General features: G+C 42.0%; 1 protein-coding gene across 2 annotated transcripts in view; it reads left to right on the top strand.

Moving 5' to 3' along the window:
• Window positions 1-21,851, top strand: part of LOC126379866 (frequenin-1) — a 217,539-nt gene that overhangs the window by 181,052 nt on the left and 14,636 nt on the right. For both annotated transcript variants that reach the window (XR_007568391.1, XM_050028837.1), the window contains exons 3-4: window positions 20,884-20,908; window positions 20,993-21,041. Coding sequence is in view for 1 of the 2 variants with exons in the window: in XM_050028837.1 (XP_049884794.1) it covers window positions 20,884-20,908; window positions 20,993-21,041 (74 nt within the window). In the remaining variant the exon portion in view is untranslated. The remainder of the gene's footprint in view (window positions 1-20,883; window positions 20,909-20,992; window positions 21,042-21,851) is intronic.

Below are 21,851 nucleotides of genomic sequence, written 5' to 3' on the forward strand. Positions count from 1 at the left end.
ACATGCTATTCCACTTAAGCTTAAAATATAATACCACTTATTTCTGAAATGTATACATACTATCCCTAGCATTAATATTAAAAAGCAATAGGTACATAATTTTAACGCAAAAATTAAATGAAATTCAAATTTACTATTTACAAAACAAGATAAAGTATGTTTTCTCCCTATAAATATACAAGGAAAATAAAAGAAATAGGTACTTAAAGGGTTGGGGAAGCGGGCTGTCAAAACAAGACGCAAGTTTTATAAATAGACCCTCTCCGTACCTGCCCGCCACAGAACCCTCAGGGGCAATCCAACTGCTATCAAACTATGGCAGATCTTCCTCTACGTGGGTACCTACGTAAGACACAGGTCGTAGGGTAGTAGGGTAGGTGGGGGGATTATATTTTATAGTCTTTCTTTTTTTATATTTATATACAGTTTACACACAGTTTACATAATACAGGGCGTTAGTGACATCGTAACGAATACTCATCATCAATTTAAGAGCCACGCTCTTGTCGGTGCAGCATTTCCATGCTACTTTTTTAGGGAAAAATAGAATACTAAGGGGGATGATTCAGACCATGATTCTGAGTTCATATCAAGTGGATGTCTCTTTTTGTGTTTTAATTTATTTCTTTGCGATGGATTTACGATGGAAAATTCTACTTGATATCGAGTCAGAATCATGGCCTGAATCATCCCTCAAATTTTGATGATATCACTAACACCCTGTACACGGTATACTAAATAAGGGTCATATACATTATACATCATCATCACCAGCCCATTAACGTCCCCACTGCTGGGTCACGGGCCTTCCCTATGGATGGATAGGGAGATCGAGCCTTAAACCACCACGCGGGCCCAGTGCGGATTGGTGGTTATTAACGACTGCTAATGCAGCCGGGACCAACGGCTTAACGTGCCTTCCGAAACGCGGAGGAGCTCGAGATGAAAACTTTTTATTTTTGTGGTCACCCATCCTATGACCGGCCTCTGCGAAAGTTACTTTACTTCAACAATCGCAGATCGAGCGTGTATACCGCTGCGCCACCGAGCTCCTCAATACATTATACATATTATATCAATATCTATAATAGCTAAATATTACAAGAAGTCGGATGTCACCTGCAATATCCTTCTCCTGAGAAAATAAACAATTTTTTAAAATTAGGTCAACTCATTTGGATTAGCGTTTAATTATTCTTGCCCAAAAGTTGCTGTCGCGTCGTCCCGAACAAACTGATATACGAGCACAAACAACATGGGTTTGTATAGTTATAATGAAATATTATAAAATATCTCTATATTTATAAGTACTTACTTTGGAAACGGAGAACGGAAAAAAATAAGCACTTAAGGCAATTCTTTCTCCATTTCGTTACTTTATAGTAAAAACCACGTAAACGCCTTTTCGAATAATCACATAGGATGTATTTTTTCTTAAGAAAACATCGCAATAGACTAGTTTTAATCTTGGTAAAAAAGTGTGATCTTAATTTTTACCCCGAATGAAATAACTGAAAGCAATCGAGATTTTGTTGAAGAAAATCAACATAAGAATGTGAATCTTCAAAAACGTGCTTGCGTAATTTTCCCTGTTTGTCCGGCCAAGTAGTTAATGCCATTTGCGTCAAATCTACAATAAGTCACGTCAAAAAAAAAGTTTTACACAATATAATATAACCTTTAGGGGGAGAATAGAAAACTGTAAAATACAGTATAAGTAAGTATATTAATTATCCCATCGTATTTAATCGCCCAATATGTCTTCCACAACGGCGGAAGTTCCAATTTTAACACAAACAAGCCGAGCAACTCATCATACTTGTCGGCTTTATATCTAAAACCTCTGATAAACTACAGTATCACAGGATTTATAAAAACATAGGCACGATACACATAATAAATTTTGCCTGGTTGCCAATTTCGACATATTCGTACCTGATAAACCTGTAGGACAACAATTTTAACTTGTTACAAACCTCACAAATCACTGTTTATTACAAGTAAAAGTGTTTGGAAATGATAATAAATTATGATTTCACTCGTTGCATAACAGATCACGTAATGATTATATTTAAATCGTCTTTTAGAACTGGTTTCTACACACCAAAACATTTTGGGGAAATGTAAATCAAACCGTCCAGTTTTTAAAATGAGAACATTTTAGTAATACAAGGTGTTAGTGACATCGTAACGAAAACTTTGAGGGATGATTTAGAGCATGATCCTGCGTTGATATCAAGTGGTATTTTCCATCGCAAAAGTATGGACCTGAAAATAATTTTAAAAAACACTAAAACAAACAAAATATTTACATAAGTATATATTAAAGAAACACTAAAATATTTCAACAAATTCCACTTGATATTAACTCAGGATAATGATCTGAATCATCCAATTCAGTATTCGCTACGATGTCACTAACACCTTGTATATACAAAAGTTATGTATAGGTAAGTTATAGTACTTACCATGATAGGTACAATAGGTACATACACCCGTAAGGGGAACTACAAGTCATAAGGGGCTTTAAAAAGGCCACATTATAGCAATTCATCTTAAAAAGCAACATTGCTGTTTGACATGTATTTGTTAAGGTACACTGAGCACTGGACTCTGCGTCGAGCGGCCGTCCCGAACGGTCGTTTGTTCAGAGGTCCCGAGCTGCGCCCCGCAGCTCCCCGCGCTGCGCCCCGCAGCCCCCCGCCGCGCGCCCCGCGCCCCGTGCCGCCATTGTCTGCCGGCTACCTGCTGGCGTGACCCTGCCGCCATACATTGAGCCAACAATAGTTCTTCTCAGAACTTGCTGGCTTATCTAAGTTTCAAGGTTAAAATAACGACTGTTATTTTACAGTTGCATCGATCTTAATTTAAAACCACAGTTTCGTGGTCCTCAGTGGATACCTTGCGGTGTTAACTAAGCTGAGTGGGACGTGGCCCTGGGGCGTCCGCTTGCCTCACTTTGAGGCAGGCATATTACCCGGACGGGGCTAGAACCACCGGCCTTGGGGTCTACCCTAGTCGACTCTAGCTGTCACCCGGGGTAGAGTGACCAATCTCTACCCCTTATTCTTTTCTCTTCGTGTTTCGGGGTGTAAAAACCCTCCGCACTTAGAGCATAGGAACCCTCTTGCACAATAAGATCGGCAAAGGGATACCAGCTTAGGGCACACCATAAGCACACATCCTCTTTGTTAACCCCAACCAAAGAGGCAAAACTCACTCTCACACACCCTCGAGCAATCCCACTCGAGTTGCGAAAGTTAGCGAGCGATCGCCTCAGAGTTTCTTGCGCCGCTTATTCTCTGAGGAACGCTTTTGCGAAGCGGTAGTAATTATTCTATAGCAGATTGGCCGTCCCTTAAAAATGGCCGACAGCTCCGAGCTGTGGGCCGAAATCGGTAAACTCATTTTGACGCATATCCTAGCGGATAAAAGCAGCGCGCTTTACGCTGAGATATGCCGTTTAGTACCGCAAGTTGCGGCGTTAACTTTGCCTTCCGCGCCCCGCGTTGATAGCCCTCGTGCCGACCGTGCTTCGTCACCCAGTCTCCCCGCGACCCCCTGCCCCACCGCGTCCTTCGCGTCGTTTCCCGGCCCTGCCCGCCCCGCCGCGTCTCTTGCTTTGTCCCAATCGCGCGCGTCATCTCCTTCCCCTGCTTCCCTCCTCGCCGGTGACGATGAGGTATCGTGCGATGTTCGTATGGACGTTGCCGAGTCCGATTCGTCGTCGGAGTGTGTGGAGTCGTCCTCTTCGGAGGACATATTCACGCTCGTGGAGGGCCGTAAGGGAAAACGAGCCCGCCGTCACCGTGAATCTGAGCCTGCTAAGGTTCAGAAAACGTCCTCGGGAACGTCGATCCCCTCTTCCATCCCCGAGGTCCGTAAGGTCCCTTCCAGCCCTTCTAAGGCTGTCACTGAAGTACAAAAAGGTCCCACCCCTCCGCCCTTGTACATGAGGGACAAAAATAGGTGGAATGAAGTCTCCCTTCGGGCGAAAGAGGAGAACATCGTAATCACCAGCGCCCGCACGACCCAAGATGGGATCAAAATCCAGGTCCCGTCATCTTCTGAGCATAGAAAGCTCACTTCGATTCTAAAAGGTAGAGGAATACAATTCCATACCTACGCCCTCCCGGAGGAACGTATCCTCCGTATTATTCTAAAGGGAATCCCTAAGGAGTGGGAAACCACTCTTGTTAAGGAGGACCTTATTAAAAACGGTTTTCCGGCTCTCGAGGTGCACCGTATGCACCGCGGTCGTGGCCAAGTCCCGTACGACATGGTCACCGTTATATTAGAAAGGACGGATGAGGGCAAGAAGATCTTCAACCTGAAGACTCGTTGCGGTCTATCTGGCCTTAAAGTTGAAACTCCCCATAAGGGAGGCCCCCCAACGCAATGTCATAGATGCCAACTTTACGGGCATTCTAGTAGGCATTGTCATGCCAAGCCTAGGTGCGTAAAGTGCCTAGGTGATCACGCTACCTCGGATTGCCTTAGAGGCAAAAACGAGGTGGAACCCCCTAGCTGTGTGCTGTGTGGTCAGCAAGGTCATCCTGCGAACTATCGCGGATGCACCAAGGCTCCACGCACCCACCATAAGGTAGCTCAACGAAGGGCAGCCCGCGCTGCAGCTTCCCAACCCGGTCCCACTAAGGCCCATATGGCCCCTACCTCGCACTCTACTCGCGATTTCCCGGCTCTGCCACTCACGCAAACCAAACTCGCGCCACAGCGTCCATCCGCATGGATTCGTCCCCCGGCAATCGTCCGACCCACAAATCCGCTCCGCGCCCAACCTAGTAGCAACTTAGGTATTCCTGCAGCCACTCTTGCGCCTCATCCGGTTCCTGCGATGGCCCCTCAGGCCTCTGCGTTTCCTGTCAACCAGTTTAGGGAATTTAGTATTCTCTTTAAGTCGGCCCTTAGTCAACTTGACAGTTTATTAGACTCCCTGTCCCAATTTAAAGCCTAATAATGGATTGTACGAATAAAAGTAGAGTCAAACCGCGTTCCCTTACAATAGGTTTTTTCAATGCTGATGGCATCTTAGGTCAACGTGCAGAGATTCACGAGTTTGTAAAACATTTATTTATTTATTTATTTTTATTTTATATTTGGGAGACCAACAGCTCTTAACAACTATAGCAAAAAGAAAATCATACTTAAAAACTAAGCCAATAACAGGTTTCCACCTATAAAAAACAGTATAAAAATATTAAAACTTAAAACTTAAGCGCACTGCAAAGGTTTAAGGACATGCACAGATGCCTAAGACAGTACAAAGACGCTGACTTAAACAATAAAAATAACGCTACTATCTTAATATTAAAAACTATATAACAAAGTGAAACTACAGTAACGATGACAAAATAATTGAATAAATATATATAATGCAAGTTGCTTATAAAATATTATTAAAAAAAGAACGAGAGAGTTCGCGTCTTACCGACTCACAACCAGTGTTAAAAAGGTCAAGGTCAATTTTATTGCTAAGCTGGTTGAAAAAACCGCTAGCTCGCCAAATAAATTCATTCTGCCGATAGTTAGTTGCTGCTGATGGTAGGTATAGTAGGGAATTATGACGAAGATTTTTACTTGGAGGCCTCAGTAGCAACTTAGATAGCAAATCAGGGCAATCCACTTCACCGCAGGCGATCTTAAACAGGAAAACGATGTCTGCGATTTGACGTCTCCTATCAAGTGGTAAGAGATGATGCTTCTTGCATAACTTAGTGTAAGTGCCCAAATCATACGGTGTTTTGGTTCGGTAACAGAGGTAGCGCACAAACTTCCTTTGCATTTGTTCAATACGGTCAATGTAAGTGCTGTACCTGGGATTCCAAACCTGCGATGCATATTCCAAGATACTGCGCACAAACGTGCAATAGAGGACTTTAAGCGTTTTCACATGAGTAAAGTCTCTGGAAACACGCATCACAAAGCCCAGCGCCCGATATGCCTTTTCAATGATATAATCAACATGGCTGCTAAATAATAGCTTTGAATCATGAAGCACGCCCAAGTCGCGGATAGAATTATCTTTATTAAGAATGATGCCCTTTAGAGTGTAACCAAAAGATATCTGCGTACGCTTTCGACTGTAGGTAACTATGCTACATTTGGAGGGATTGAGATCCAGATAATTTTCGGTGCAATAGCCTTCCAGTCGCAAGAGGTCGGACTGCAGAGAAATTGCATCACGAGTAGAACGAATCGGAGCGAAAATCTTCATATCATCCACAAAGCATAATAAGCGAGAAGTACGGAAACACAGATCGATGTCGTTCACAAAGACAATAAAAAGTAAGGGACCAAGCAAAGAGCCCTGAGGGACACCACTTGGAATGGACACCCAACTTGAAATGTAGTTATTAATGACTACAGCTTGCGAGCGATTCTTAATGTAAGACGAAAACCACCTTAGTAGGTCTCCGCTTATACCTACTTTAGAAAGCTTGAATAGTAGAAGGTCGTGTTGGATTCGGTCAAACGCCTTACTATAGTCCGTGTAAATGACGTCGACCTGTGCCCCATTTGCCATTTCATCAGTTATGGTGTTATTCAAAAGTATAAGGTTGGAGACTGTGGATCTACCTCGGAGGAATCCGTGCTGGAATGAACTGAGTGACTGCTTCAATGCTGACATCATCAGGTAGATATTTTATTAGTGCAGGAATCTTTCCTCAAACCCTCTAATCGCGACCCCAAGATGGCGAATTATAATTTAGTGCGAAACGACAGGATCTTTGCGCCCAAAGGGGGCACTCTCATTTATTATAGAAAGTCACTTCACTGTATACCTATAGACCCGCCTGCCCTCACTGACATTGAGGCTTCGATCTGTCGAGTGGGCATGACAGGACATCAGCCAATCACACTAGTGTCGGCTTATCTATCTCCTAATAACTCTAAGAGGTTACTTAGAAGTGACCTCGAAGCCCTCTTTAATCTCAGTAATTCAGTCATAATTGCTGGCGATCTTAACGCTAAACATCTTTCTTGGAGTTGCTTAACAACAAACACAAGAGGCAGGGTATTAGAAACTCTAGCCGAGCCCCTCTATTATGATATAATAACACCATTGCAGCCCACTAGATATCCCCCTGACTTGAACCACAGACCAGAAATACTCGACTTGGCGCTTCTAAAGAACATAAACTTACGTTTATGTTCTATAGAAGTACTACACGAGTTACAATCCGACCACCGACCTGTTATATTAAAACTAGGCTCCCGTTTAGACGCCCCTGATAATCCAGCAACCCCTAAGACAGTACTGGACTGGGAGAAGGTGGCCGAAGGCCTCCAGTCTTCTAGTTCAGTATACTTAGATAGTATCCCAGTAGAAATAGCCTCCTTAGAGGAGGCCTCGACAGCTATTAACTCCCTCACGGATCACGTGAGGTCGGTTTTGAATGAAAGTTCAAAACAGGTTCCGGAGATGGAAGACCATCGCTGGAAACTGCCTACCGATATCCGTGATCTGCTAACGGAGAAAAACGCAGCCACCCGCGCATATGATTCCAATCGCACCGAGGAATGTCGCCGTCATTTGCGTCTCTTGCAGCATACTGTAAGAAAACGTATTAATGACATGCGACAGAATCGGTGGGATAATCTTTTGAGCGGCATTGAGCCCCACCACCAGGCCATCTGGCAGCTGTCTAGGTCTCTTCAAAAGGATACGGTTGTTCCTACTCCTCCTCTCAATAGGCCTAACCAACCCCCCGCTTTTGACGATGACGAAAAAGCCGAATGCCTTGCCGACAGTCTCGAAGCCCAATGTTCGCCCAGTACTCTCCCTATCGATCGTAGGCACCTCTCGACGGTGAACTCTGAAGTTCAGCGTAGGGCTTCTGTACCTCCCACCGATCCTCCTCTTCCACAGGTTACTGAGGAAGAGGTACTAGGTATCATCAAAAGATTTCATACCCGAAAAGCCCCTGGCTCAGACGGTATCACGAATCGTGTCCTTAAAAACTTCGGTGCTCCCCTCATCTGCTTACTAACGGCAATATTCAACGTCGCCATGAGCAACTGCGTCTTTCCACAGCAGTGGAAAGAAGCAATTGTAATTGGTATACCAAAGCCTGGGAAACCTAAAAACGAACCTTCCAGTTACCGCCCTATAAGTCTCCTCAACACCATGGGGAAGATTTATGAGCGGCTCATATTTGCTAGATTACGGGACTACGCCGAATCCAATAGTCTTATTCCACCAGAGCAGTTTGGTTTTAGAACCAAACACTCCTGCGTTCAACAAGTGCACCGTATTGTTGAACATATCTCCAGTCGATTAAACTTAAAAAAACCTGTCGCTACGGGAGCGCTCTTCTTCGATGTGGCGAAAGCGTTCGACAAAGTCTGGCACAACGGCTTGATCTACAAGCTTTATTCACTGGGAGTGCCAGACCGTCTCGTGCACATCATACGAGACTTCCTCTCAAATCGAACCTTTCGCTACCGCGTGGAAGGGACGCTCTCGTCACCGCACCCGATACATGCCGGAGTCCCACAAGGCTCCGTCCTCTCCCCTTTACTATTTTCATTGTATACTAGTGACATTCCCAAATCCCCTAATACCGAATTAGCTTTATTTGCGGATGATACAGCCATCTATTCTTCGTGCCGTGGTCGAGTTATGATGACCGGAATCCTCCAACGCGCGGCCAATGCCTTGGGCAAGTGGTTTCGCAAATGGAGAATCGAGGTAAACCCGGAGAAAAGTGCAGCGGTGTACTTTTCAAAGGGCTATTATAACACGCCACGGTCACGCCGTCAACTTAAAATCATTAAGATGTTTGGCAAGCCGATCCCTTGGGAGGAGCAAGTCAAATATCTCGGCGTAGTCTTAGATAGACGTCTTACTTTCAAGGCCCATATCAAACGTGTGCGCGATCGCGCCGCGTTTGTAATGGGCCGTCTTCACTGTCTTCTTAACAAGCGAAGTAAATTGTCCCTTAGGAATAAGGTGAAAATCTACACGACTTGCATCCGTCCGATCATGACCTATGCAGGGGTAGTTTTCGCTCATGCGAGTCCCTCTCAAATCCACCGTCTACAGGTAATACAAAATCGTTTCATGCGGAAAGCCACGGGAGCTCCGTGGTTCCTTCGCAATGAAAATCTGCACATTGACCTAGGTCTACCAACCATTGCCCAGTGGCTCAAATTAGCTTCCAAACGTTTTTTCGATTCTGCTCCGCACCACCCAAATCCCCTGGTAGTTGCGGCTTCCGAATACATCCCGCTTAGGGACGGTACTGAAAAGTATCGGCGTCCGAAGGACGTAATATACGATCCCGACGACCCGATTACTCTAGCCATAGAGGCAGCCAATCAGCTCGCGACACCAAACACTTCAGGACCCCGATACCGACCCCGCCGGCGTGGTCGACGATTTCCCTCATTCAGCGCTTATCGCTATCGACCCACTAGGGTCGATTAATTCTTTCAAATATTTTTCCTCTCAGACGACGCCCTGAGCCGAGGTTCGCGCCCAACTGGGCACCCTCAGGCCTGTTGTCTTAAACGTTGTACCGGGTGAGAGCCTTCAGCGCTCCCCATTTGTCCGGCCAAGTAGTTAATGCCATCTGCGGCAAATCTACAATAAGTCACGTCTAAAAAAAAAAAAAAAAAAAAAAAAAAAAAAAAAAAAAAAAAAACTGAGCACTGACTGTCATATGTGTGAATATCAATATATTGTAAAATTGGTTTTTGCTTCATTAATATTGCTTCAATGCGGCCTTTTTAGAATCCCAAAATGCAACTTGCAACCATATTTGATAAAAAGTTTTAAGATTCATTGTGATCCATTGAAAAGTATCGGCGTCCAAAAGACGTTATACGATCCCGACGAGCCGATCACTCTAGCTAACCATAGAGGCGGCCAATCAGCTCGCGACACCAAACACTTCAGAACCCCGATACCGACCCCGCCGGCGTAGTCAACGATTTCCCTCATTCAGCGCTTATCGCTATCGACCCACTAGGGTCGATTAATTCTTTCAAGAAAATATTCTTCCTCTCAGACAACGCCCTAAGCCGAGGTTCGCGCCCAACTGGGCACCCTCACGTCTGTTGTCTTAAATCTTGTACCGGGTGAGAGCCCTCAGCGCTCCCCATTTGTCCGGCCAAGTAGATAATGCCATCTGCGGCAAGCCACATTAAAAAAATGATTATCCATCAATGGTGACAGCAGGTCTGCTCATCTGTATTTTTGTGTGATTTCGGTCTTCCCATCGCCTATAAACCGTTATGTGGGAAAAGACACAATTCTTCTGTCACATTAACGACATGCCCGGAATGATAACTCGCCATTATGTACTATTACAGGTTTTAAAACTATTTAAGTAAAACATTAAATATAATTGTAAAATAATATATAATATTATTATAAATTAAGTTACATAATACATACAATAGCATGTACTAAGAAATCTCCTACCTTCTGAATTGCTTTAACATTTTATCGGCTCTAATGGAAAAATCATTTGAACGTTTTATTGCCGCGTCGTTGTGCCTTATAAAATACCTGGTAAGTATGTATGTATGTACATGACCATGACTATGTATGGACCAAGCATAGACTCTATTTGCAGACATGATAGTCGAAAGTTGAGTAAGTTGAGTAATTTGCAAGTTATCTATCTACATAGATAGTTGCAAACAATAAACTACTCAGTTGTACACAAATGGTTATCATAGACTCACATTGACCAATTACTTAACTGAATTCTGTGAAACAAACTATATGAGTGCGTAAGTACTTTCAATAGCTTCGATAGGTAAAGGCTTCGGTACACCAAAAGCATTAGCAAATCAAGTGTGGCGCGGCACATTTGTATAATACAATACAAGAAACTGTATGATGTGCATCAAACCAAAAGCAGTATACGCGCAGGAGTGGGGCGGCGGCTGTTTAAACGGTATTCAGCGTGCGTTAGGGATTTGACACGAAACTGATATTAATGCATTAAAAGTACGTAAGTACACGGAAACACTGCGGAAGACAATTTCCCTAGAATTAAGTATGACAACTGAAGTGAAGTTAACTGAACGCGGTTGTAACGGGGATTCGTGTTGAAACTGCCCTGCCTCCGCCTCCACGCATCTTATAGCCATCTTATAGCTTTTGGTATGCCGAACTCTTAAGCACATAATGCACTATGATAAATAAACATTTAAAACAGTTCAAATAAACATGATATCAATAATCCACCCATAAAACGCTTTTAGATTCGCATTAGCCAAAAAAGTATTCGCTCAATTCTCTCGTCCACACCTTAAATACCCACACGTGCCAATTTGCAAACCATACCTAAAACTTAATTCTGCACATTCATCTCAAGACCCGTGTCTACTATGCATGTTTTCTACACAAAACATACTCCATCGCTCATGTACTTAAGTTCAAAAATATTTCTAATAAGTATACTTGCTACCACTTTTAATATTTTCAAGTGTGTAGAGAAAAAAACGCAAGAGACACAGCTTAACGCAAATATCTCTACCCTCAAATTGCTGTTATACTGCTGTTATACGTTGCTGATCACACATTTCACATTCCGCATCCACATACTGTAACGATTTTGGTTTCATTCAAAAAAACGTAGTAAATATAATATTAGAGGTTGTGCCAAAGCAATAAACAACGAAATGGAATGAAAGTACGTACAAATAAAATGGAAGAACCCCTTTGGTTCCTAACTCTTGTGTATGATTTAGATGAAATATAACTAGAGACGACCGTTGATCAGTCCTGGCTGCAGCGTCTGGTGCAGGCCAGCGTCCACAGACTGCAGATCAGGCTCGATCACAGACTGCGATTGCAGTATAGGCTCGATCACAGACTGCACGTCCGACTGAATCACTGAACCCGTACTCTGCAGAGAATCCTGTTGCGACAAATTATCGTTTATTTGACTAGCTGCTTCATTAGCATTGCCCTTGTATTTCACATAAAATACTTCATGCTCAGAATTTACTGGTGGCTGCAACTGGGGCAACGGTTGCGGCTCGGGTCGCTTCACGAGCACATAAATTAAGGTCTTGTCTTCCACCAACGCCTGCTGGCTGGCTACCAAGCCCTGGATGTTAATCCTGTTTCTCGACTGTTGTGATGGCACTTTAATAAATACTATGTTGTAAACCTTCTTCGGAGGTGTAGGTGGTAAAATCTGAACTGGCCTCTCTTCCATTTCTTGCGGCGGAACGTGGAAGTATATGTGCTTGGTAACCACCGCCGGCGCCGGTGCAAGTGCGGGCTGACTTGCGTAACCAGGGCTGTAGTCTCCGTGGTGCAGACTGCTGGGTTGCTGCGGCACTTCCTGTGATGAAAATGTGTTATAGCCTCCGTGGTTAAGGCTACCGCTACCGATACTGGGTTGCTGCGGTACTTCCTGTGGTGAAATTATATTATAGCCTCCGTGGTTAACGGTACCACTGCTGATACTGGGTTGCTGCGGTACTTCCTGTGGTGAAATTATATTATAGCCTCCGTGGTTAAGGCTACCGCTACCGATACTGGGTTGCTGAGCCACTTGCTGTGATGAAATTAAATTTCCACTACCAACGTTACTCTGGCTGGCTTGGTTGTAATAACCGTTATTACCACTATTGATTTGGTACTTGTTATCGCGATGAGTAGTGATCGGCGTGAATCCTGATTGTTGGAGATAGTTTCCACCTTGGTACTGTCTCAGATAATTCAGGTCATTAGGCGCTACAGAGTATGTTACCGTGTTGCCCAGATATTGATGGCTGGGTTGGTCGACGACGGCTGGGTATCGCTTGGGGTGATTATAGCTATTCACTAAGTGGTTGTGGTTCACGCGTGGAGCATCCAGCAAAGTGCTCGGGGCGTGGTAGCTATACCCGGCGCGTGCGCCAGCTGCTAGAGCCACTACGATCCCGACCTAGAACAACAATATCATTACAAATTTCAATTAGCAACTACAAACACACGCGTTAACATTCACAACACAAAACACTATACTCCGTGATTAGACACTTCCACTAAATTCGAATATCCTGTACTAACCATAGAAACAAGCATATTGGGTATCTCGACTGTCATCACGCCGATTTCGAAATGAAGTTGGGATGTTAGGTGACAAGTATATATAAACGCTTTCTCCGTGATACATATTGGTTTGATGTTCGTTAATTTTGCATAAAGTATGCGTTTTGGAGCTTCACTCGCTTCCGCTGCCATTAAGGTATAGAGCATAGTGGCCGGAATTGGCCGCTCATTATTAAAATAAGAAAACTTCTCTAGATTTTTTTTTATCTTATGATCCTTCGACAGTCAGAGAGTAAAAACGGATACGTTGAAGTTGTTGAACAATTTCTCTCGTTAAGCTATGCGAGTGTCGGCTTCAGTCTCAAACTTAAAACCATAAGTCTTTATGTTAGTCCGTTGCAGTACAAAGCGAGCAAAGTTTTCTAAGCCTTTTATAAAGTCTTAAAATGAACACTGCGATGTCACGTCGTCTACACGCTCTTATGCACTTAATAAACTACCTGCCTTAACGTTATGCTGACACACATTTAAATTTATAATTTTGACACACAGATAAATAAAGATCAATAATGTGCGATGTCACACGAGTGACGTGTGATTATTTAATCCAAAACCCTTTGATGAGTTCCGGTGGTTCCGGTTATATTTAGATACAGTAGTAAAGTACCTACTCATTTGGTTGTAAGAGCCTCTTTTTCGATTATTTAACTGGTATTATTGGCGTGGTATTATTATTGGCCACAACGGTAAAATGGGAGTCATTTATATTTTTACCCGACTATGGCAAAGCAAAAAGGAGGGTTATGTTGACAGCATGCATATATGCTATAACATTTACGTCTGTTCCCTTCTAAGTTCTTATCACACTTTATTAGAGTAGGTAAACTCAGACGTTATTTTATATAGTAGATAGATAGATAGATAAAATACTTTATTGAGCACAAGGTATTAAGGTAGTAAGTAGTAAGGTGGTAGGTGGTTTAGTAGGTAAGTAGGTATGACAAAAAGTAATGAGACATTACTCTTTTTCACTATTCAAGTCTGTTTTCAGGAGAAAATGTAGAAACTTATGTTTGCTAACGATAAAACTAGCGTTCGGAAAGCGGACCTTTCTGTTTAACCACACATTTCAAAGTGTAAGACGGTAAAGATCTGGAAATGTGTCCCGGGCGCGCAGGTTTCCTTACAATGTTTCCCCGGTCATAAAACCGAACGGCAAAGGGACCGTGTAGTACTTAAGTTCGGTCTGATCAATAAAAACCTAATTTCAAGCCGAGTTCGAAGCTAACACGAGTCACTGAACAAGATTTTGCAGATTAGATAGAGATTCGCATGGTCAGGATGTCTGCGCGGATCTGACTTATTATTAACATCCTTTTTCGTGCTTATCATATGTCTGCCGTACTTTTAATGAGGTCATCACATCCGATTTTAAATAATTTAAGGAGGAAACGTTCTATGTACTGATATCCTAGCCTACATAAGTAACTCAAATTAGGTAAACATTCACCCCAAATAAACGCGATAAACGCTTTAGTGGCGAAGGCAAATGAAAGGGTTAATAATTGCCCTCATTCATAATATGAATAAAACTTTGGCTGGATTAGTAGTCTTTCATTAACGAGGGTTTGCAACAGCAATTTCGAAGTGATGCAGGTCTGTACCTAAAGCAATTATTTAAAGAGGCCATTGTAATCAATTTTGAATTCACAAAGATAAAATTGCTAGCATTTCTGATGTGCAAATTATTATTCGAATGTAAAAATTGATGTTACGTATTCATAAATGAATGTGTCTATTTTGTGCTCATTGCGCAATATATAGATTAGCTAATTTTAATAATTACGTTACATATTCTAGATAAATAGGCATCGTCGGTCATTTACCTTATTAAAAAAAATTAAAACTCTTAGTTTAATTGATTATTCCACTAATTTGTCATACGATTGGAATAACATTTATATGGTAAAGTTTAGCGCACCAACTGCTAACCCCGAGCATTAAACTGTTTTAATTGTTCGACAAGAAGGCAGTTGCCTGGACTCAAAATGTATGAAAGTACATGTACCATTATTCTTTTTCACAAGATTATTTTATTGAGCACAAGGCATCCGCTTACCTAATCTGAAGATTTGACAGGTTTGGTTTTTTACAGAAGCGACTGTCTGTCTGACCTTCCAGCCCGCGAAGAGAATAGGTCATACGTCCGAAAATTGCATTTCTCCGAAATGTGGGTTTCCTCACGATGTTTGACTTCACCGCGTTTCATTCAAACATGAATTCGAACAATCATTGGTTCAGGCCTGTGCTGGATTCGAACATGTGATCTCAAAGTGAGAGGCAAGCGTTCTACCAACTGGGCTAGCACGGATGAAAGTGGTTGTATGATAATCAAAAATAAATTACTGGCCGTGGGGACGGTCACTGTCCATTTCGACCGCATTAGATTTATGTGTGTATGGACATCGTCCAATTACTGGACGTATTGCGCATTGCCGCGTGATTTGTGAGGTATCCCTCTGCGCTGTATTAAATTGGACCCGAATCCGAGATCGGTTTAATTTCAGTTTATCATTCAGGTATGGTGTATGGTGCGAGATAAATGTGAATACATTTACATAATCGCATGAGCACGTTGCCACATGTGGGATATTACGTGCAACGGGGAGCACTAAATCCCTACCCATGCCATGGTTGGTGGTGCTGTACATAATACTTCCTGTATGTAAGGATATTTATCCTTTCCAACAAACAAGAACTTTGTGGCAAAAGTCGCTGCGTTACCGAACTAAACTCCATAGGAGTTGTAAAAGTTGCAAACAAATAATTTGACAATCGACACGTCAAAACTTTTGTAGGTACGCTTTGTTGCAATAACAACAGCATCGAACTACATACTTTTACACATTTATTTGCTAGTTATCCTACAACTTCCCAGGTGAGATCCCTCAGTGCTCATTTGTCCGGCCAAGTAGATGCCAAGTGAGGCAAACCACCAGCAACTTCCTTAAAATCTAGGAAATTGATTTATAAATGACTTTTCAAGATCTAATTTAAATTAGTATTCAGGATGGTACGTACCCAAAATACGTACCTCGAAAATGTTGGGACGTACTAAAATCCGCAGAAATATTTACCGAAACCGAATTAATGCGCCGTGAAATAACGTTTAGGAAGGACTGCGGAATACCCGCTAGTGTAACAGGATGATGGGCAGTTTTTACTCGAGATAAGAAAGGGAGAGGAACAACAGCGTATCATTCGCATCGCCCTATCCCTTTCTCCCTGTCGTCTTTGTGAGGAAGCCTTCTCCCTTATATGGGGGCTCACGTTGTCCACGTAGTAGCTTCTCACCACTGAATTATGGAACAAGCAAAGCGCAGGTGTCCTGCCCTCCCCCAACCGGCCATATTGCCAATAATTTGTCATAGAACCCTATGGACACAGCTGTCTAGAAAATGAGAAGACGCGGCAAAAGTATCCCATATTTATCATATTTAAAAACAAAACAATGCGACTAAAACTATAAGTTATTTATCTTGACAGTAATTTTAATTAAAATTCACTCTGCAAGCCCGTCCTCTTCAGGTATCCAGAATATTTTTAATTAGGTAACCCCCACACACGTGGGCACAATAATCGTAAAGGTAAAGGGCATTTCTACGGGAAGGGCCGATTGAGTGATTCCAGTGAAAAAAGTACCTGTAGCATCTAATTACGTACTTGGAAAAAATACTCACGTATTTATTGGACTCTTGGCTTGGTGGAGAGTAGTTTAGAAGACCGTAAAGTTTTATAAAAGCGTCAAAAAAAAATCCAGAAGTTTGAAAACGGGCAGAATTTGGCTTAAAATGACGTGAAGCCATTCCAGAATTGACTCGTTATTGCTACATAACTTTTAAAATACTAGTTTCCAGAACATAATTCCAACGTTCACAGAACAAGGGATAGTTAATAAAGCTAAATACGTAATTGTGTTTATTGTGAACCCTTTAGTTTTAGTACAATAACATTTTTTAATTTTGAAGCCAGCATGTGTCTCAATTCGGTGAAATTAAGTTTTGTCAACTTACATCAATAACTACGCGCAGTACTATCATCACTACCCGGTTCCCGTGGAGAGCCAGGTGCGCCCGAGTGCCCAAGATGTGTGGATGGGCGGACTGCTGCATAGAGGAGGGTTTTTCGAAGGGTCGAAATCGTTCGTTTTTTTGGGGTAGTGTCAATTCTAAAATCGGTGGAAGATATTAATTTTGTTTATGAAGTATTTAATAATATATGTGCTAAATTAATTAAGTATTTAGGTGATATCTGACTATATGTTTTGTATTAATTGATTTAATTGATAACTTTACTAGATAATTGATGAAATGTGATATTTTCTCAATTCGATGGGTCTGAATTCCCTGGAAAATGGGGCATCGAATTGAGAATTACTTGCACCGAATTGAGATTTGATATTGTTTGCATAACAAATGGCATCACGCCTGTTACCCCGAAGGAGTAAGTTAGGGAGAGGGTTAAGTTATTATTATTCTGAGAACATTATTAGTATTAGATGTAATAATTCAATCAAAATTTAGAGCGAATAAAGCAGTCGGCCAGAACGTATTTGCCGGAGGGATGGCTCCAGTGGAAAGTCATTCCTCACACGAGACAAGACCTCTTAGGCCCAAACTTGTACCCGCTTGTTCTGAAAAAAATTAGATTCGCTCTCCCGACAGTCGAGCTTGCAAGAGCATTTTGCTCAGAATGTACATCCCTCCCGGAGAAGACCTACCGGAGAAGACCTAGCTTTAGAAATTAAAATACTGGGATGGCCCTTTTGTGTAGGTTTCATAATTGGCCCACCTTCAATCAGTTCAAGGATCAAAGGATCAGCTGTTCTAAATGAGCTGATAGTGGTTTCACTCGCTTAATTAAAACCACTGCTTTTAAGCCGTAAGGATGCGTCTAAGGAGCTAGCAGATAGTAAAGATATAGACTATCTATCTACAGTTCGGTCCTCATCATCGAAGTCAAAGAAATTGTCCAGGGTCGATAAATTAGAACAGAACTTTAGTGAGATGAAGGACATGCTTTCCAACATCTTAAAGAGGCTCGATAATACTTCAGACGATGAATGTCGTTCGCACGAAGGATGTCTTGAGGAGGATACAACGAAATCATTCACCTGGAAAGCTCCGGATCTATTACCTGAAGAAGATGTAAGTAGAAGATTTTGATTTCGCTTCCATGACTAAGGAACAAGATCCTTGAGGGAATCAAGTGCTTGAGGTTGGGTGAACTAGCATAAAAGCAGATTCGTTATTCGTCTTTCACGGCTTTTGAGTTAAACCTTGCTTAAAGAAGTTTTACTCGTCAAACACCACACCTCGACAATTTTCTCTTAGCCAATCAACAGAAAGACTAGTTAGAGGAAGACACCTTATACGTGGTAAATTATCTGGAGAAGCTTGGATGGAAAATAAACAGAAATAAATCTCTGAACCCACCAACCCATTGTCTGGACTACTTAGGGATAATGTGGGACACAGAGAAAAACAGAACCTTTTTACTGGACAGCAGAAAAGACAACTTAACATGTATCCTTATGGAAGTATTGAAATCAGGAACCTGGAATTGGGTCACAGGAAAAAGTCTTGTAGGGAAATTGAGCTTTGCATCTTTCACGGTCCCTCTAGGAAGATTACATATCAGACGTCTTCAACGTGCAGCCAATTGTCTTCCTCAACACCAGAAAACACGGAAATTTCTAATACCGACAAAAGCTCTATAGGAATGTTCTTGGTGGTTGGAACACCTTCACAAAGGACGAACAATTTTCATATATCAGGGCACAGTATTCATCACAACAGATGCTTCAGACAACGGATGGGGTGCTCATGTCAACGAGTCTCTAATCAGCGGAGTTTGGGAGAAGAGCCAAACCTTGTGGCATAATATAAATCGCAAAGAGCTGTATGCAGTATACCGAGCATTTCAGATGATGTTACCCCAACTACGAGAACGACGAGTCATTATTCAGTCCAACAACAAAACGGTTGTGTCCTATGTAAGGAATCAGGGGGGAACAAATTCCAGTCTCTTAACAGACCTAGTAGCAAAACTTCTGGAACTTGCTCAAAGGAACAGAATATAATTTTTTGCTTATTACATTCTGGGTGTTTTTAACGAGATTGCCGACAGCCTCTCGCGGCAGAAATCTCTAGCGGACTGGCATCTGTCGGATCGAGTGACGAACTTTCTATTCAAAAAGTGGGGAATTCTTCAGATAGACCTTTTTGCAACTTCTCATTCGAAAGTAGTTCCAATTTATGTGGCCTGAGATGTGAGAGACAAAGGTGCTATTTTCATAGATGCATTCAGCAAAACATGGGACTTCGACCTAGCTTGGGTATTTCCTCCACCAGCGCTGATACCTCTACTAGACGAACGCAAGGGAGATTAACGCTTAGAACTACGCATGTCAAAGGGAAGTGAGGAAGGTGTAATCTCACATGGTCAAGCCTAGGCAAGACATGAAATATATCATTTTCTACCCTTCGTGGGGAAAAGTTTCCTATTTTTTACGATATTCATTTGTTTGTCTTTCGTCATCTTAATACACCTTTCATACACATATACGTCCTCACGCAATCCAATCCACACCTTTTTCGGTCGTCTCCTACCCCCTGTCCATGCACATTCATACTCACCATATAATTATCATCTAATATGACTTCCATTCCTCTTCATCAGATGTCCATACCACATCATTATTGGTCATTCATTGCATTATTTCTATAATAACTGACAGCATTTCTAAATTCGCTGGCTTATTTCTCAATTCCGTGATTCATTTTCTCAATTCGCTGAGCCGCTTCTCAATTCGGTGTTTCATTTTCTCAATTCGGTGGTTGCCCAATTCGGTGATTAACTTTTCTCATAAACCACTTCACCAAATCTGGTCCCAATTGCATCATTAGATTCAAGATGAAATATAGTTCAATATTTGTTATTAAAATATTCATAAAAGCCTAATTTCAATTTCGGCATCGAATTGAGAAAAAATAGACCCTTCCGTAGAAATGCCCTAAAACATCATCAACCTCAGAAGTATGATGCTACCAAAGGTAGTTTCCTAGATCAAATAAATTATGAAATACTGATTATTAAATAAAGACAGATCAAAAGGTGACCCAAAACGTTTTCTTTTATCTATTTAACTTATCTATGAATTTTAATAAAGAAAAATGTAATAATATGTGCTTCAGTTTGTCACGTTTTTCTATGACGCCTCAGGTTGTTTTTCGTTTTCATACAAAATTCCGTGGTAATTTAATGTTTTGACGTTTAGTAAAAAGTAACTAGTAAAAAGTTTGACTAGTTGGAAACAACCCTATTTTCACGGCTTTAGCTGATACATAACTAGTTCTCGTATAATAGAGATAAACACGGAATATTTTTTAATTTTGTGTTTCACTTTAGTGCAATACATCTAGTGTTTATAGTGCCAGTAATTTTATTTTAGTACAATAGTGTGTTGAGGAACAAATTAATATTTTGCATTGTTTTTTTTAGCGGCCCCGCCCGCACGCTCACTCCCCTGACGGGCCCCTGTCCTGAATAGTTATTAGACCTATTGTTCGTCACTTGTATCCCGTACTTCCATAGTCTACCAACTTTTTATTTCTATTTCTCATTGGTCATCTATTCCCAGAACGCGGACTGCGAAAATACATATTCATTCCGCAAAGTTTGGAAACAGGAAAACACGTCTACTTACTTATTTATCAAAGTAAAATATGAAAATACTTATGACAAATATTTTATACCTACTTACCTTCTCATGTATTTTTTTTCTTTTGTTACAGTTACTGAAAAGGAAATAAGGCTTTGGTATGTATAATTAATGGTCTTCGATTTAATTGTTATTTTTCGCCGTGTGATGTGATGATTGATGTTTTTTTTTTGTCTATATAGGCACAAAGGGTTCCTGAAGGACTGTCCAAACGGCCTGCTCACTGAGCAAGTGAGTATAAATTCAGCTTAATGCACACAGAGCAGGGAACGCGGGACACGTTGGTCGGACCGCAAACAAAATCCCGGACCCGGCCAGCTTGCCCCGTTACCCGGCTCTATGGCTTTATAGTTGTTACATTATACATAACGCTATTAGTACCTAGCCGTGGTAGCCCAGTTGGCAGAACGATTGACTCTCAATGAGGTCACAGGTTCGAAGGGTCTTAACCAATTATTTTCGAATTAAAATTTGAATCATAAATTATTATCACGTGCTCAGCGGTGAAGGAAAACACCAATATGAAAAAAGTTAATTTATCTTAAGTACAGTTTTCACTACACACACACTGCGAACAGCGAACTACGAACAGGATTAGCAGAACGTAGTGGGTAGCTAGCTCAATGGGATGGGCTTACCTATAAAATGCTACTTAGGTTCTATGACGATCTTGTGACGTAGCGAGTAGGCGCCGCTACTTCAAAAGCGCACCCCTGATGCCGGGCAGCAGCGGTATCAGTACTGGTTGGAGACTGAGGAAATGGTTTCTGGTAGGGCTCTAACTAGAACATCACCCATTGAGAAATTGGTCGGTGTACTGCGGAACGGAAGGCGATTGGAGCAACCACCGTCCTACACGCCCTATCTATGGAGTAATGATGGCGATTACACCACCGACAAGAGCGCAGCTCTTAAATAAAGAGAGAGAGAGAGAGACAGTTTTCACTAACAGTAGGTATCGCCGTCATCTGTAATGATCAAGAACGACGGCGATACGGCTCACCAGCTATCATGTTGGTCTAACAGAAATCTCGGTGAAAC

The sequence above is a fragment of the Pectinophora gossypiella genome, chromosome Z (assembly GCF_024362695.1).
Source record: "Pectinophora gossypiella chromosome Z, ilPecGoss1.1, whole genome shotgun sequence".
NCBI classification, from domain to species: domain Eukaryota; kingdom Metazoa; phylum Arthropoda; class Insecta; order Lepidoptera; family Gelechiidae; genus Pectinophora; species Pectinophora gossypiella.